This window comes from Hemitrygon akajei, unplaced genomic scaffold (genome assembly GCF_048418815.1).
Source record: "Hemitrygon akajei unplaced genomic scaffold, sHemAka1.3 Scf000037, whole genome shotgun sequence".
Lineage (NCBI taxonomy): Eukaryota > Metazoa > Chordata > Chondrichthyes > Myliobatiformes > Dasyatidae > Hemitrygon > Hemitrygon akajei.
In genome coordinates this window covers 5,672,767-5,691,593 of record NW_027331923.1, presented here as the reverse complement: position 1 = coordinate 5,691,593, position 18,827 = coordinate 5,672,767, and the positions used below count along the sequence as shown (strand labels likewise).

At 40.5% G+C, this 18,827-nt stretch overlaps 2 protein-coding genes across 2 annotated transcripts in view; both read left to right on the top strand.

The window, feature by feature from the left end:
- The window catches only part of LOC140720140 (nuclear factor 7, ovary-like), a 31,944-nt gene extending 29,281 nt beyond the window's left edge, over positions 1-2,663 (top strand). The window contains exon 6 of the mRNA XM_073035025.1: positions 2,581-2,663. Within this exon, the coding sequence (XP_072891126.1) occupies positions 2,581-2,663 (83 nt within the window). The remainder of the gene's footprint in view (positions 1-2,580) is intronic.
- LOC140720160 (zinc-binding protein A33-like) overlaps positions 1-18,827 on the top strand; it is a 489,530-nt gene that overhangs the window by 70,414 nt on the left and 400,289 nt on the right. The window lies entirely within an intron of this gene.

The following is an 18,827-nucleotide window of genomic DNA, read 5'->3' as shown; positions in this document are numbered from 1 at the left end:
GGCGTTTACATGGGGGTGTCGGTGGATGCTGTGGTGTGACGAATCTGAAGGTTGTTTCCTTCTTTATGTAACCCATTAGCTAGGATTGTTAACTGCTGGAATAATAAAATAGCTTTTTAGTAATGTTATCATAAAATGGTTGCTCTGTAATATTAACTGCTGAGGTAATGGGTTATAACTATAGATAACGAGACTTTGAAATGCCGTTGCTAAGCAATGGCAGAGATGTTATACTTTCTTCTGTGGGAAAGCTGTTGTTTTCGCAGGCTTTGTGTAGAAGGCGCCGTGGGGACAGAGAGAGCTGACGCGGACAGAGAGATGCTGAAGCCTGGGCGACAGAGCGAATCCCGAGCGGGAGTCCGAGGCACAGGTTCTTCGGCGAGAAGAGGAGAAGAGGACAGACTCGTGTGGAGCGCGTTGGTCGACCACCGAGGGTGGTCCCATTCGAGGGTCGCGGAGTTTGGAGGAGATCGTCCAGCGGAAGGGAGACCCAGTCCCATGAGAGCTCCAACGATTTGTGTACACGAAATGGTTAATAATAGTGTCGCCTTTTTCTTTTTGAACAGTTCAACAGTTCTTATTTTGTTTCTCTATTATAATCACATAGTCAAAGTAAGAGTTATAAAGAGTAATCATTTAATCACATGGTCAATGTAAGTGTTATAAAGAGTAATCATTTAATCACATAGTCAAAGTATGAGTTATAAAGAGTAATCATTTAATCGCATATTCAATGTAAGTGTTATATAGAGTAATCATTTGATCACATAGTCAATGTAAGAGTTATAAAAAGTAATCATTTGATCACATGGTCAATGTAAGTGTTATAAAGAGTAATCATTTGATCACATGGTCAAAGTAAGAGTTATAAAGAGTAATCATTTAATCACATAATCAAAGTAAGAGTTATAAAAAGTAATCATTTGATCACATAGTCAATGTAAGTGTTATAAAGAGTAATCATTTAATCACATAGTCAAAGTATGAGTTATAAAGAGTAATCATTTAATCGCATATTCAATGTAAGTGTTATATAGAGTAATCATTTGATCACATAGTCAATGTAAGTGTTATAAGGAGTAATCGTTTAATCACATAGTCAAAGTAAGTGTTATAAAGTGTAATCATTTAATCGCATATGGTGCACTGTCTGTTATTTGACGTTGTGGGCTACATCACACAGCATCTGCACAAACTTGGTTACATCATTTTGCGGGGCCGAAGACTGCTCCCCCTAGACGAATGCGAGCTGAGCGGGCTTGAGGCTTACCTTTAGTAAGCTGTTTGATATGATTCTTGCTCTGAGAACAACTGATGTGCATGTGGAGTTTGGGTTCGGCACGAATATTTGGGCGCACTCTTCCTCATCCACCTCAAACATCCGCTGGGCGCACTCACCGAGGTGTCGAAAGAGCACCACGCCCGTCCGCTGAAGTTTATTTCTGGTTTGTCAAATCCTCCCGATGTTGTATGTGTAACACTCAGGTCCTCAGGTTTGGCCAGCCCGTGGTCGTCTAGGGGCCTCCGCCAAACTGAGAAATCTCGTTTGTGTGGATGCTGTAAGATGTGTTGCCCAGTTACAGGTCCGACCGCAAAATATCAGACGGTACAACATATTCAATTAAATGATTGAACTTCATGAAGTTTAATCTGAATGTAGGATTAGAAATTAAAAATAAGCAGAAAAAGGGCCCATTTTAAGGAAAAGTCAAAAGCCAAATCGTGTGCACCCCCAAATATATGCACATCAACAAGTAAGAGCGCAGCCCAAAATCTATGTGCACCCCAAACCCTCTGAGAGACTCATGTGCACATAAGATCAGTTCAAAGCAAGACTCATTTCAAACAGTTCACAAATAGCTGCTTCCACCTTCAAAAAGTTTAAAGTTCTACCTACAGTGGCATGCAAAGGTTTCGGCACCCCGGTTCAAAATTTCTGCTACTGAGAATAGATAAGTGAGTCGAAGATAAACTGATCTCCAAAAGTCAAAAAATTAAAGATGAAACATTCTTTTCAACATTTTAAGCAAAATTAGTGTATTATTTTTTGTTCTGTACAATTGCAGAGTGAAAAACTTTTAACTACAACAAGGTCTCAGACCTTAATTAGCTTGTTAGGGCCGTTGCCGCCGATTGAGGGCGTTGCCTGACTGGGGTTGTAGTGCCGCATCAAAGCGGACGTAGGTGACTATGTGCAGCAAGTCAAGTCAAGTTATTATAGTTTCGACCATAACTGCTGGTACAGTGCACAGTAAAAACGAAACAACGTCCTAATTTTCATTCTTAAACGCCTTTCTGGCACACTTGCAATTTTCTAGGGCTCCAGAGGTACTTAGTTTCTTCAACCTTTCGTTAGCTTTTCTTTTCTTCTTAACTAAATATTCCACAATCTTTGTACACCATGGTTCTTTAAACCGATCATCCTTACGCTGCCTCAATGGAATATACCTATGCAGAACGCCATGCAAATGTTCTGCTCCAGATTTTTGCTCCCAATTTCCTATCTAACAGCATACGAATTGCACAAATTGGTCATAATAGAGACTGTTGCACATAATTAACAAACCCTTGGAGCTGCAGCTCACGTCGGGCGCCGCGATCAATCAGCGATTATTCCCGAACTGGCGAGGCCGCGGCGCGTTCTAGAAGCTGTAGTCAATTAGCGTCGCCTCCTCGCTCGGTCCCTACAAAAAAAAACACGTTTCCTCAGCCACCACAAACATCGCCGGAATGGACCCACCGAAGAGAACCACGCCCATCCTTGTGGAGGACGAGACCGGCGACCACCGAAGCAGCAACACGCTGAACACCGCCATGGCGATGGACGGGAAGAGTGGGGTCTAAATATGGGGCAGATTTCCACCCGATCTATCGTAGCTCAGACCCTCCCCTGTACCGTGCTGACACTGGCTGACGTGCCTGTCGGTCAAATAAGAGCTCACACGATGATTACTTAACATGAACGACTGTCAGCCTTGGAAATAGTTCAAGTGAATGTTGATAACGTATTCCTAGTCAGAAAACAGACTGTATCGTCAGTGGATTTATGCCGTCATCACAGTTCTCTCACTAAAGAGTCTTTGCAGCTCGATAGAATGAAATTTGTGATGTTTATAACGGATGAGATGAATTGTACTGATCAGACATCTCGTCCTAATGAGGTAATTAAAATATTTGTGAAAACTGCAGGAAGGTAACTTGTGTAACTGGTGTTGTGTGGGAAGCTGTAAATGAAGCTCTGATGGCCGGGGTATCTGTATCCTACTCTACTTGTGAAGCTGCCTAATGGGATTAAAATATTGCAATGGAATGCGAGAAGCTTGATTTCCCGTGATAAAGACTGGGAAAACTTTGATTCTGATTTTTCAAATCCTCCCGATGTTATATACAGTATATGCAGGAAACCTGGTTTGTTAACACGAGATATATGTTCATGTTAATTATGAAACTGTATGGATTTAACTCTGGTTTGGAATAGACTGGCCGGTATGAGTACTGTATGTGGGATGTTAAGGGTGATGAAACATTGGGGAGTGATCATTTTCCTGTCTTTATAAACTTGAGGTTGGATTTACATCGGGGACAGGAAGCCAGCCAAGGGAGTTGGAATATTAGGTAAAACAAATTACGTGGTTTATTAGGATTTTGAGTGAGGGCTGAATCAGGGCTGAATGTTGAGGATGATGTAAATTTCTATAATGAAAGATTATGTTACATTATTCATCAAACTGAGCTGGAAGTGTTTCCATTTAAAAAAGGCATTAATTGCAGAGACGCTGTACAATGGTGGATTGGGGAGAGTGTAGTAGCATTTAGGGAGAGAAGTCGACGTTTAGGAAAGTTAGGAAGTATCTGATAAGTATAAAAGGGCACAGGCCGAGGTGTTGAATGTGGTGAAGGTTGTGAATTATGTTCACTGGAAATCATATTGAGACAATATTGGAAGGAATATTAAGCGGAGATATTTGGGAAATGATTGATAAAATGGGGGATTCGTAGGGATCATAATATTCCAGGATTGATTGATGAGGGTAAAATGACTGTCACTGAAATAGAGATGGTTGGGTCATTTGCTGCGATTCGTAATCAAAACCATTTAAATGATGAGGTTAAAGAATGTAGGGACGTGGTTCTAATTGCATACCCTGATGCGTTGAAAGTCAGCTGTAGCAATGGTAGTATCACTGCTGTGGAGTTTTCTTTCAGTGAATTTAAGAAGGCTATTGTTAACGAAGACTACGCCCCCAAAGTACTGGAGGAACTCAGCGAGCCAGGGAGCGTCTGTGGAACAGATTACAGTCGGGATGTTGGGCCGAGACCCGTAAGCAGGACTGGAGGACAGAAAGACTGGCCTGCTGAGATCTTGCAGTATTTTGTGTGGCTTGCTTGGATTTCCAGCGTATGCAGATTTCCTCCCGTTTGTGGTTGGATTGTTGTTGATGAAGGTAAAATGTCTCCTGGAAAGGGTGATGTCTGGTATTGTATGATTAGACACCTAGCTGACAATCCTCTTGATGTAACAACATTTTAGAATCGTATTTGTCGGCTAGGCCATCTTCCTTCCTCATTCAAAATGGCAGTAGCAGTGCCTATTCTAAATCCGAGGAGCTCTGTGCTTGAACCTTCTGGTTGTAGGCTATATCGTTACATCTTTTTTGTTTGTAAATTCAGCGTTTGAAATATATTTTGAATAAAAGAGGTGATGTATCGCTTTATCAGTGTTGATTTTGGAAGAGTGGAATGACATTGGATTCAGTTTTAGGTTTGGAAGATACAAGGAAAGGACAGTTAAATAAAGACGTTTTGGGAGCAGTATGTTTGATATTGAATAGTCATATGGTGTTTATGAATGGAAGGACTGTCGACTACATTATCGAAATTAGGACAGAGAGGGAGGTTGCATGTGTTTTTTTCTGAATTTTATGTTTGGGCGACCTGTGCTGGTACGATGTGGGCAGGTTACATACGGGTTTCTATGAGATAGAGATTAGGAAAATAACAAAGCCATATCAGTAACCTTTATTATTTAATATTATGATTCATGATATTTTCTGATAGGCAATGGGATGCGTAAATCACTGCATGCAGATGATGGAGGTTTGTGGATTAAAGGTAGAAATTTCAATTACACTGTATGTTGGATACATGTAACAATCAATAATTTGGAACAATAGTTAAATATTTAGGAATTAAGTTATCAGCAGCTAATACACAAGTTATGTGTTTTACAAGTAGGGTTAATAGACCTGCAATTGATTTGAACCGATACGATCAAACTCTTGAAATTGTGTCAGTGGTAAGATTTCCAGGCATGTGGATGATAATAAGCTTACATGGAAGCACCATATCAGTAAAATAAATGTTAACTATAAAGGAGCAATAAAGATTCCCAGATGTCGATTTGTGGGTATTCTGAGGTTCTGCACGGAAATTTCTGTTGACCAATTTTATTTGTTTAATTAAATTCGTTCTTGATAATGGCTGTGTGGTTTATGGATCAGTTACATCTTAAACTTTAAAATGCTTGGTTGTGATACAAGCACAGGCTCAAAGATTCTGTTGTGATCACCTGTTTTGGCTTTACTGGTTGAAATGGGACAACTACCGTTAGAATTGCGGAGAGTGCAGTTGATGTCAACACACTGGATTAATTTGAGGGCGCAAAGAAATGATCATCCTGTTGACGTTGTGTTAGAGGGCTCTTGGCAACATCACACGAGGAGTGTTTTTAGTTTTAGGCGTCTGTGGCGTTATCTCGTTGGGAAGATGGGATTGTTTAATGACGCAATATTCACCATTGTCACATTTTCTGAAACTGCATCTTGTTTTCTCTACGACTAGCTTAATAACACAGTTTAATAAAGTCAGATGATTCTCTTAGATTATCTTAGCCCAACTTTCTGTTTGTTCTTCAGTTTATCAAGGGAAATTTTGATGAAATGTTAACCATTTATTAGAATATAGACAGAATTTGTTGACATCGTTTTAGGCTTATAGTGGATGAAGGAAATTTGTCCATGTAAATGTAATTTTTTCAGATTACTGTTCGTTTTCCATGAGCCTAAAACAAGTTCTACCAGTTGGCCAGCTTGCCGTGGTAACTCAAAAATCATTACGTCAGATTCAAAGTATTGGTTGATATGTTTTCTCCTTATATGTCCCTGCACACAGTGCTGTTGAGGGAAATGAACCAGTGACTGTTTCGTTAAAAAAAAACTGTTGAAATTCAACTCTAAATGAAGACCTTCCAGTTAGCAAATCAGAAGCTAGGGAGTTTGTAGGGTAACTCAGGCAAGACTTGCGGGATAATGGTCACAAGGGGAGACAGTTTTACAGAATACATAAAAACATTAGGTTCAGGGGTGAAGGGGGTAAAACAAGAAGGGAAGGAATTATATTGAGACAACACAGAATTGAACATACAGTACTCTGCTTAATTATTCATTATGTTATGTTGGAAAACATCATTCTCGGTTGTGTCATTATGAAGCAGTTCAACACATACTTTTTGAGGGTGAAGCAGATCACGTAGAAATAAATCAAGATGAGGTTGTATTACAATGTTTGGGGGTTGATAGCTTTCATTTAAAAACTATCTAAAATTTATGCGAGTTCCTTTAATTTATGGCACAGTATTGTGTTTCGTTACGTATAGTCTATAGGACATCTTGGGGGTAATTTAGCTTAAATTTGAAAACAAGAAGCAGTGAAGGCTTTTGTTTCCAAATTCTCTCAAACACAGTTGGTATCGGGAATGTGCCTTTAAGTTAGAGTGTCAACCGCCGTAGTTTGAAACCACGCCCTATTTAAGCACGTCAGGCAATCAAGGCGGCGGTGGGTGTGATTGATATTGGATGTGCCAACCGACATCAGACTAGATCGCCATCTTGCTGTGAGGACGTCAGATTGTGAGGTTGGTGGGTGGGAATTCATCTACATGCCCACAGACCAATGTGTGGGCGACAATCCACAGTCGTTCTTTGACTGACATATGCTAGGGCAAATCCAGGAAGTTATTGGGTGTCCAGGACGGTGTCTGCCTATGCACACACAGACACCATCCTGATGTCCCGAAGCTGCCGGTCGATGGAACAATCCTCCCGGGAATAACACCTTCACATCAGGCGGTGAATGTGAGGTGCTGGAGCCCAGAATGGAGACTCGCGACCGCCTTTGACTTGTGCTCAGGACGCGGCGTTATTAATGAACTGAAGCACCGAGGTGACCGGATATTTTACCGCGCTGATCACCTGCTCCCTGAATTTTGTCTGCGTCAACGCGTAAATAAATGTGTTGGTGCACAAGCTGAAATTCCTCAGCAAAACCCCGACATTCATAAAGATCCGTTCAGAATCATTGAAAGCGAACCCTTTCCCTGAGACCTGATAATACATGACATTTACAAAATGTGTCATCCACAGGAGGATGAAGCTGCGGAGAGGGTGAAGAGTAAAACCACAGACTCCTGTTCTCCATCTCCGGGTCACTACGGTTCTCCCCCTTACTCTGACCCTTCAGCCCCTTACGGACCCGACTGGCAGCTAAAATGTGCCTGACTGTCAGAGCGTTCATCAGCAGAATCACAAAGATAGGGAGGAACGGAGTTAAAACAATATCGAGGTAGTCATATCCTACCCACCCGTGGTCAGTGAAATAATTGTCTATGAGTTTACAGAACCACGGTACATTGTCGATGATCACTCTGGGTTCCCGTACAAAGTATCGGGGAACGTTTTTCAGACACGACAGTACGCCGGTTGTTGTCAGAACCACAGCCGCAGTTTTCCCGGTGAAATATTTTGTTTTCAGTGTCTGGCAGCAAATGGCGACAAACCGGTCAAAGGTGAAAGTGACGGTGAACCAGACAGAACAGTGTGCGGCTGTGAACTTCAGTACATCAATAACACGGCATACAGGGGTGATGCTCAGAAAGCTCCATCGGAAGTAATAAAATTTGATCCAATACAAAATGACCCCCGTGACAATGATCAGTAGATCCACCGCTGCCATGGCCACCAGGTAGCGAGTGGTGCAGGTAGAGAGGCCGCACTTTCCCCGGGACAGGATCACAATCGCCACGACATTCACTATATATATATATATATATAGAGAGAGAGAGAGAGAGAGAGAGAGAGAGAGAGAGAGAGAGAGAGAGAGAGAGAGAGAGAGAGAGAGAGAGAGAGAGAGAGAGAGAGAGAGAGAGAGAGAGAGAGAGAGAGAGAGAGAGAGAGAGAGAGAGAGAGAGAGAGAGAGAGAGAGAGAGAGAGAGAAAGACATTGGGCATTACTGAACTTATTCCTCCGGGAGTTAACACGGGATTGGGTTTCAGCTAGATCTCAAGAGTGCTGGAGTCTCTGAATAACTGCTAATCTAACATCAGACACGGGTCACCCTGTCTCTGACATTCCCTCTTCAGTATGGTGATAAGACGGTGTGTGGAAAATTGCCGGCGATTAAAAATAAACGAGCTGCATGAACAAAAGCGATCGGTGCTGATCCCGATTCCAGTCACTGATGGGGCCGGTTTCACTGATTGAAGCGTGACTGACCAGGTATCTGACGGGGGCCGGGAAGGGATTCGGACAGGAACAACACACACAAATACCAGTCACCCATTCGCGGAGAGCTGCCCGTTTCCAGCTCTGTGACAAATTTGTGAAAGTCCCATTAAAACCCTTGCATCACTCCCTCCCGTAGAGCTGTCCTTCCCCGGCACTGGGGCAACTCTGCTCAACGTGTTATTAAAGGCAAGAGCAAAGTTCGAGCCCATCCCATGAGTTGGTGGGGAGACAGAGGTTTAGTTCCGCTTGTCATTAAATATGAACCATCAGAATGTTGAGCAGAGAGGATCGATGTCTCCGACGGATATACAATGATCATCAAGTTTCTCCACACTCCTGTACCTATCCAACATTGCAGACATTTTCTCTGCCCAGTGGTTTGTCCCCTTGTGCTACAGACGATCTCTCGGAATGAGATGTTGTGGCAGCACATGCCTAGGGTTTTGAATACCATTTAGCGACTCCACAGGGACACATTTAAACAGATTTAAAAATAAAGTTTTTTTTTTAAATTATTGACAAACCGATTGCGTCAGACAAATGCAATCCCCGCAGAGACAGATTGTGATTAAATTAGTAAATTAATATTTCGACCATTGTGGACGTTAGTTTGTCCCAACAAATATGACGGAACCTTCTGAGGTGTCTTATCAATTAAATGATCTTTCATTGTAAATATGTACTTCAAAGGGACCATTTGTCAAATACAGAATTTTGAAGAAAAAATATGTCATTGTAGCTTGTGAAATTGTACTCTGTCACCTCCTGTTACACTCTCCTGAAGAGTATAAATTCTTGATGTACTTGGTCTTTGGGGAACTCTACCGAGAGGGTCCTCAGGAACATGTCTGCTTGTGGTGATGAATGAACACTTTCCGGTCAACGAAGTACTTCAGTTTTCTCAGTGGATTCGTCACAGTTGGAACATTCGAGAACTCGTACAGGACCCACCTTTAACCCTAACACATGGCTACCAAACACAGCAGTCTAGTTGGGGTTAATATGTTGTAATCATGTCGCCGCGTCTGTGTCAGAGAACCACTGCGGAGAGCTGGAAAGGCGGATCAGAATGTGTTGTGTGTGCGCGCGCTCGTGTGTGTGTGTGTGTGTGTGTGTGTGTGTGTGTGTGTGTGTGTGTGTGTGTGTGTGTGTTTGTGTGTGTTTGTGTGTGTGTGTGTGTGTGTGTGAGAGAGAGAGAGAGAGAGAGAGAGAGAGAGAGAGAGAGAGAGAGAGAGAGAGAGAGAGAGAGAGAGAGAGAGAGAGAGAGAGGTGCACTTCCCCAAATCTTAGTTCTGTGCATCCCAAAACCAGCAGATATGCCCAAAATCTGTGCGCAAACCCCAAAACCACGTGTATCCGAAATCCTGTGCATCTTCAAACGCGCAGTCAGCCCCAAAGCACACAATATTTCAAGTTAGGTCTCACCAACGTCTTTTACTACTTAAATGTAACATCCTATCTCCTGTACGGAATGCTTTTGAGTTATGAAGTCCAATGTGCCAAAAGCTTTCCATTATCTACCTGTGACGCCACTTTCAAGTAATGCTGGATCTGTGTTCCCAGATCCCTCTGTTCAACGGCTCCTCGGGATCCGACTGCTCGCCGTGTATTCGTGTGCCCCGAAATCAGTGCGCACGCCGAATCCAGTACTTTGAATATGAAATAATGTTTGATGTGTTTCCAACAGTAAGGAACTAGAATGATGGCAACCAGCTCTGCTGTGTATCCTGATCAATGTTTCGTAGGTCGCTTCTTTATCGTTACCTATAATTCGGGCACAAAAAACCGCCACACCAACAATTCCAGTTAAATTATATTTTGATCTTTCTGTAAAATGGTTAATATGTCATAATAATCTTCATTAATATACTGATGAACTGAAGATTTTCAGGCATAAGGGATCATGAGAATTTATTAATTTTTACTCTGTCTCCATAGTCACCCATACAGGTGGTCTCTCAAAACCAAAGCGACCCTTATTTTCCACATCACAATCGTGAAAAGCAACTCCACAACCTTGAAGGTGTTTACATACAAATGTTAAAACAAAATTTAACAAACTGGTACATACTTCAACAGGCCATTGTAATGAAAGCAGGGTCAAATGTCCCGAAACCAGTCCAAAACACTCTTCTTGTATTGTTCCAACAGTCCTCCAACGCACCTTTAACACGATGATTATTTCTTGCCCACTCGAATTAGTCTAGTATGCTAACATTAAATTCAGCCTCCATAATTTCAACTAGTAAAGCCGAAACAGAAGACGACCTTACTGCACCACAGCACAATCTTAAAGCCGCTGCTTGTATCACACCTAAACCTTTGAAATTTGAGGATGAAGTTAATCCGATATCAAGAACAGATCTAATGAAGCAAGTATAAACGACCACCAAAGTCTCGAAAGAGTGAAGAGAAGCTGAGGCGGACGCCTGAGGAGAGGCGCATGCGCAGGAAGCAGAAACCTCAAGAGGTGGACCTACAGGACACTCACCACACTTGTGCCAAATGTGGCAAGGACTGTCACTCCCTGCTGGGCCTCTTCAGTCACAATCGACGCTGTACACCACCCTGATTAGATTTTTCAAGGGCGCAACTCCATGGTCTCTTGAGACTGACGGATGCCTGTACCTATACCTTTATATTTATCAATTATTTTACTGATATGTTGCTTTATGATCCACCCATATGGCTAGAAATTTTTACCAATGACACGTCTTCAAGAGGTTACCCGCATAATTTCATCTCAATCCTGTTTATAAAACACATAACGTGGTTTTGTCACTGAAAGCTTAAATCCCATCTATTTGCCGACTGTTCGACCTGATTAATTGCTATTGTATTTCCGTATACTTTCAGATTGAAATTTCTACCTATGGGATCCCAAACTCCCATCTCATAAAAACCGAATACAACTTGCCCACCCGTAGCTGCACAGGAAGTCAATCCCTCCCTCAAACTTTATTATCTTAATTTAATCAGAAGATCTTCCTTTCATAAATACCATCATCCTTTTTCAATATTAAAAATACAGCTATTAAAAACATATAATTATTTGCGCTTTTTAAATAGTATCTTCCAGTAATAAAACTGAATCCAATGTCATTCCACCCTTCCGAAATCCCCTCTGATAAAATGTGAAATTACCTGTTTTATCCAAAGTATAATTCAAGCGCTCGATTACCTACGTTCCATAAGTTTACATAAATAAGTCGTTAATGATATTGGCCTATAAACAGTAGGCTCAGACCGGGAGCTCCCAGGTTTTAGAATGGGCACTAATACAGCCATTTTCCAAGAGGACGGAATGTGATCAAACCTCGAAATACAATTCAGACATTTTAATATTATCTCAAGAGTGTTGACAGTCATATGTCTGATTAGACAATAACATATCATTCTTTCGCGGAGACATCTGACCTGCCAGTCCCGTCCAATATTATCACAATATTACTCCCGGAAAACCTTTTCCACAGTCTTCACCACTTTTCTCACCACGGCCTGTGCCCTTTTATACTTAATAAGGTCATTCGTAGACTGAAACTTATTAATTTCTCTAAAAACATTATTTCTGTCCCTAATTGCCTCTCCACACTCTTCAGTCCACCATGGTACAGCCTTTCTCCTATTAATTCTGTTTGCAATGGGAATCACATCCAACGCAGTTTGCTGAATAACATTTCATTGCAGAAATTCACATCTTCTTCAAAATTCTGCAGCATTTCCACAACTACTATGAAAATTAAATCTCGTACCCGTTCAGACACACAAGTTGAAAAACTCGTCGACAATCAAACCGTTACCATCATGCCTCGAACATCCCTACAGTCAACTATGTGCGTTGAAATCTCCAAACCATACAAGCCTAGTGCGCGGGAATTACATATACTTTCTCACAAATCAGTAGAAAGTTTTTCCACAAGGATTTTTTTAAAAATAACCAATTTAATACTGTTACGTATTCAGGCAACAATAAATATAGATGAGTTAGGCAAGGGTTTTTATAACAAATAACACGTTTATTAAACATAGAAAAACAAACCCCTTCAAAGTAAACAAACTCAACGTAACCGGAAAACAGCTGCTTTGCGACACATTCAGAGTTCTTAATAGCGCTGCAATTCAAACAGTTCTTAAAGCGGTATTGAAAAAAAACAGTTCTTCAAAGCGGTATGCCGAAAGTAAACAGTTCTTTAAAAAGGAGAGACTTTTTAAGGCGATTTAAATTCTCTTCCATGTCGTTGTCCTATCCCCGGCGTCGAACTTTCCCACGAAGAATTTTATAAAACGTAATGGTTTAATGGCACTAACCTCTTCTTCCACACTCTGTCCTCAATCTCCCGCTATCCCAGCGGAGATTAACACGAGAACAGTCAACGAAATCCTTCTGAATGAGGATCAAATAAGGTCGTAACCAATCCACCGTCGAAAATCGATTCTCCTCGATTTTTATCTTCCAAATTTCTTATCTTCACTCTCCACCAGCAAAGAACCCGCTGGCAATGACCTTTTAAACTTTAGGCATGATATAAAACTTCATTTTTCAACTAAACTGCGTCATCACATTAAATCACGCAGGGACATGAAGTCAGCTGGCAAATCCCGCCACGAACTGCCCCATCTGACAGGGTGGGTCTTCCGTTTATACCCTGTAAAAAAAACTGTCACATGACCTCTACTGTCGGGAAAATGACATCACTCCACATCACAAGACCATTACCTCAAGTCCAGTATAACTTCAACCCCAGTCACGTGACAAGGGTACCACTGTCTCGTGTCACGGGTACGTAACACCTCCCTCCAAAAAAAACATTTTTGGTCTTACAAGAACAAAAATTTTAATAATTACTTACAAGAAAAAACAAATGTAATAAATATATAACATACACAATATACAATACCATCATATAACATCTTACAACATACAATACAGTAGGAGTGTTACAATTAAAAAAAACTACTCCAAAAAAAATTACATTGTACATTCAACATCGAGATAGACGATCAGCAACCACATTATCTTTACCTTTAACATGAGTTATCACATATTGTACTCTTGTAACATCAAACTCCAATTTAATAATCTTCTGTTTTTGTTTTTCATCTTACTCAGAAAAACTAACGGTTTATGATCAGTGTAAACAATAAGTGGTTTTTGAGTTGTACCAACATATACCTCAAAATATTCCAAAGCTAAAACAAGAGATAACAATTCTTTCTCTATTGTTGAATAGTTTCTTTGATGCTTATTAAATTTCTTAGAAAAGTAAGCTACTGGATGATCAACCTCATCACCCTCATTCCTTTGCATCAATACTGCTCCCGCAGCTTCATCACTAGCATCTACAGCTAATGAAAAAGGTTTTTCATAGTCAGGTGCCTTAAGCACAGGTTGTTGACATATCATTGTTTTCAATTTTTCAAATGCTTCCTGACAAAGCACTGTCCACACAAACTTCACATTCTTCTGCAGAAGATTAGTTAATGGAAGGGCAAAATTAGCAAAATTCTCACAAAATTTTCGATAATATCCTACCATTCCCAAAAATCTTCTAAGAGTTTTTTTTCCCCGTCGGAGTGGGAATCTCTAAAATTGCCTGAACTTTTGCCTGAACAGGAGGGTACCTTACCTTGACCTACAACATAACCAAGGTAAGTCACAGTGGCATGTCCAAATTCACTCTTGGCTAAATTAATAGTCAAGTCAGCTTTTGAAAGCTTTTCAAACAATTTCTCCACCGCAATTATGTGTGCTTCCCAAGTATCATTTCCTGTCACTAAATCATCAAGATAAGCATCAGTATCTTTCAATCCCTGAAATCACAGAATTAATCATCCTCTGGAAAGTACCTGGGGCATTCTTCATCCCAAATGGAAGAACATTATACTCATATAACCCAGATGGAGTTACAAATGCAGAAATCTCTCTACCTCTGTCCGTTAATGGAACACACCAATACCCTTTCAATAAATCAATCTTTGTAAGGAACTTTGCTTTTCCAACCTTATCTACACAATCATCTACTCTAGGAATTGGACATGCATCTGTTTTCGTTACAGCATTCGCCTTCCTATAGTCTGTACAAAACCTAATACTACCATCAGGTTTTTGGCACCATAACACATGGCGAACTCCAATTCGAGTTAGAATGTCTAATAATATCATTCTCTAACATGTATTCAATTTCTTTCTCAGCAAGTTCACATTTTTCCATGTTCATCCTATATGGATGTTGTTTAATAGGTTTGGCATCTCCAACATCTACATCATGTGAAGCTATAGTAGTCCTTCTCGGAACATCTGGAAACAAATCCTTATACTTAAAAATCAATTCCTTCATCTGTTGTTTCTGCTCTAACTGTAAATGTAGGCGACCTCCACTTCCTCATCAACACTCCTTTTTCCAAGTAATATCCTACTGACACCTTCTCAATTTCACTACCTAGTAAAGATTGTTCCCTTAATTTTATAATCTCAGGATCTCTATTCTGCTCTGCTATCATCTCCTTCCGAGACAGAGATAAATCTTCATAGTCAGACTTACTCCCAGAACCTTGTTCAAACAACGAAGGTAAGAAAGTCTCTGACACATCCTCAAAACTCGAATCCTGAGTTGAACAGTCATGAGTAACAACCTCATTCTGCACATCCATCTTTTTAGCCATAGCTCTAGTCACAACACAGGAAGAATCTGTGTTAGAATTCACCTCTGGTTCCTCTGACTCCATTGTCAAATGCACTTCAGGAAAAACTTGTCCACCTGCCAAGTCATACCTAACAATAAAGAAATACTCTTCACAGGTAAGCTATGCTGTAATCCTACTTTAACAAATCCTGTAACTAACCCTGACTTTAAATTTACTTTATGTAAATGTACAGGCATAAAATCACTTCCAACACCTCTTATGTAATTTACCTCACCAGTATCACTCTCTTCATTAAACTTCAACACACTATCTAACATCAGTGATTGAGAAGCTCCAGTATCCCTAAGAATTTTTATTGGCACCAGAGTAGATCCTTCTTTCAAGGATACAAACCCTTCAGTTATAAAATGATCATATCCCTTTCTAACTTGGTCAGACTCTAACAAATCCTCATTTGTGTTTACCAAACCCTGTAACTTTACAGGTGCTTCAGTATGTTGCACACAAGCATCTGGAACTGCTTCCTTCTCTTTCTTTTTCAATTTGAAACAGTTAGCTATTACATGGCCAGGCTTCTTACAATAGTTACAAATAAGACCAAACTGTCTTTCCTTCACAGGTTTTCCTTCCTCCTTACCTCTCTCATTAACCTCTGATTTAATTTCTGATTTACCTTGAGTCTCCATATTGTTTTTCCTCTTAAAAATTCTGCCCTGAGGAAATTTATTCTTATGGATTAAAACATACTCATCCAGCTAATCTAGCACAGTCCTGCAATTTATCAGTATCCTTCTCATTTAAGTAGGTCCTTACTTCAACAGGAATGCTTCTTTTAAATTCCTCCATCAAAATCAGCTCTCTCAAAGTCTCATAGTCCTCATTTACATTTTTAGAAGAAACCCATCTCTCAAAACACATAGCTTTATCATAGGCAAATTCCACATAAGTCTTTTCCACAGACTTTTTCAAACTCCTGAATCTTTCTCTATAAGCTTCTGGGACCAATTCATATGCTTTGAGAATATTCGTTTTCACAATATCATAATCTAATGCTTGCGCAGCAGTTAAAGCTGTGTAAACTTGCTGTGCCTTGCCTTTAATCACACTCTGTAACAACACTGACCATTTATCTTTCGGCCAGTCTGACATCCAAGCAATAGTTTCAAAATGTTGAAAATATCTTTCCACTTCTGTTTCACTAAATGGAGGGACCAATTTAATTTCTTGGCTAGCAACAAACGGTTTTTTAGAATCAGAAGACTGATTCCCAGACCTTAATTTCGCCATTGCATATTCAAAATCTCTCTGCTTTTGTTCAGCTACCAATTTACACCTCTCTAACATCATTTGTTCGATTTGCAACTGCATCTCCAGATTACTTATTGGAAACGATTCTAAAATCGATTCATCAAAATCACCCGAAGCCACAAAGTGTGATGCGATTTTTCTCTGTATTACAGCCTTCGATGTAGTCGCCAAAATACCTTTAAGTTGCAATCTATTAGCAATCTCAGATACTTCAGTTTTTTTTCGCCTTCGTTAACAACTCCGCGGCTGGCGAATCCAGAAACTCATCAATATTCATCGTTGCCGAATACCACTCACAAGCCAATCAAACAAAAGAATCGAGCAGTCCCCGTTACCAAAACAACGACTCAAAATTCAAAAAGCATTTTAAACTCAAACGATCCAAATCCGGACGTAGCCCCCATAATTATGTTACGTATTCAGGCAACAATAAATATAGATGAGTTAGGCAAGGGTTTTTATAACAAATAACACGTTTATTAAACACTGAAAACAAACCCCCTCAAAAGTAAACAAACTCAGACGTAACCGGAAAACAGCTGCTGTGCGACACATTCAGAGCTCTTAATAGCTCTACAATTCAAACAGTTCTTAAAGCGGTATTGAAAAAAAAACAGTTCTTCAAAGCGGTATGCCGAAAGTAAACAGTTCTTTAAAAAGGAGAGACTTTTTAAGGCGATTTAAATTCTCTTCCATGTCGTTGTCCTATCCCCGGCGTCGAACTTTCCCACGAAGAATTTTATAAAACGTAATGGTTTAATGGCACTAACCGCTTCTTCCACACTCTGTCCTGAATCTCCCGCTATCCCAGCGGAGATTAACACGAGAACAGTTAACGAAATCCTTCCGAATGAGGATCAAATAAGGTCGTAACTAATCCACCGTCGAAAATCGATTCTCCTCGATTTTTATCTTCCAAATTCTTATCTTCACTCTCCACCAGCAAAGAACCCGCTGGCAATGACCTTTTAAACTTTAGGCATGATATAAAACTTCATTTTTCAACTAAACTGCGTCATCACATTAAATCACGCAGGGACATGAAGTCAGCTTGGCAAATCCCGCCACGAACTGCCCCAACTGACAGGGTGGGTCTTCCTTTTTATACCCTGTAAAAAAAAAACCTGTCACATGACCTCTACCGGCGGGAAAATGACATCACTCCACCATCACAAGACCATTACCTCAAGTCCAGTATAACTTCAACCACTGTCACGTGTCACGGGTACGTAACAATACACCCACGTTGAATCAAATATTTCGACAATTTCCTCATACGTTTCATTCACAATAACAACTCTACAGCCTGCCCCTTTCCTTATAAAACTGGCAATACCCCCTCTAACAACTAATCTGTCAAACCTAACGACAATATCATCCTGCGCCGGAAAACTTAAAATGAGAAATTAACCAGGTTTTCTGAATACATATCACATCAGAAGAAGCTGACAAATCAGAAATAAGCTTTTTAAAGTCTTGAGCATTACAAATCGGAGTTCTCGCATTTCATTGCAATATTTTAATCCCATTATGTATCTCCACGAGTAGACTGGGATACAGATACCCCACCCATCAGAGCTTCATTTACATCTCCCCATATAACACCAAGATAACTTTCTGCAGCTTTAACAATAATTTTAACTTCGGCAGTAGGATGAAATATCTGAGCAGTACAATTCATCACATCGGTTCTGCTCAGTTCTGCTCACTGTGTTGTTCTGAACCAATTGAACTGGTCACTTCATGCCTTACTAAACCAATCCCATCTGCCTACACAAGGAACACATCCCTCCATTCTCCTCACATTCACGTGGTATCTAATAGCCTCTATCACATCTGCCTCCACCACCACCCGATATTCACTCCAGACACCCACCACGATGGGAATGAAAAACAAAACTTGAAACGCAAATCTCTTTTAAACATTCCGACTCAAGTTTTTAACAACTTTGCCTTTTCTAAATTGTTTTTAACGGTGACTGTGCAGAGAAAAGATACAAAACTACACTAAATTACAAAGTACTTAAATAGTGCAAAAGGTTGTGCTCCCCTTTCTCCTGAAGTGCATGCCCTCTGGTATTAGACATTTCATCGTTAGAGAAATAAATACCGGATATCCACTCTGTCTGTGCCCCTCACGTTCCTGTACACGTCTGTCAGACCTCCCTCAGCCTCTGCCACTCCAGAGAAAATTCCCCGAGATTGTCCAGTCTCACTTTATCCAGGCAGCATCCTGTGAAACCTCTTCCACTCACCATCCAAAACCTCCACATTATTCCTACATTCCAATGCAATTCTCCAGATGTGGTTAAA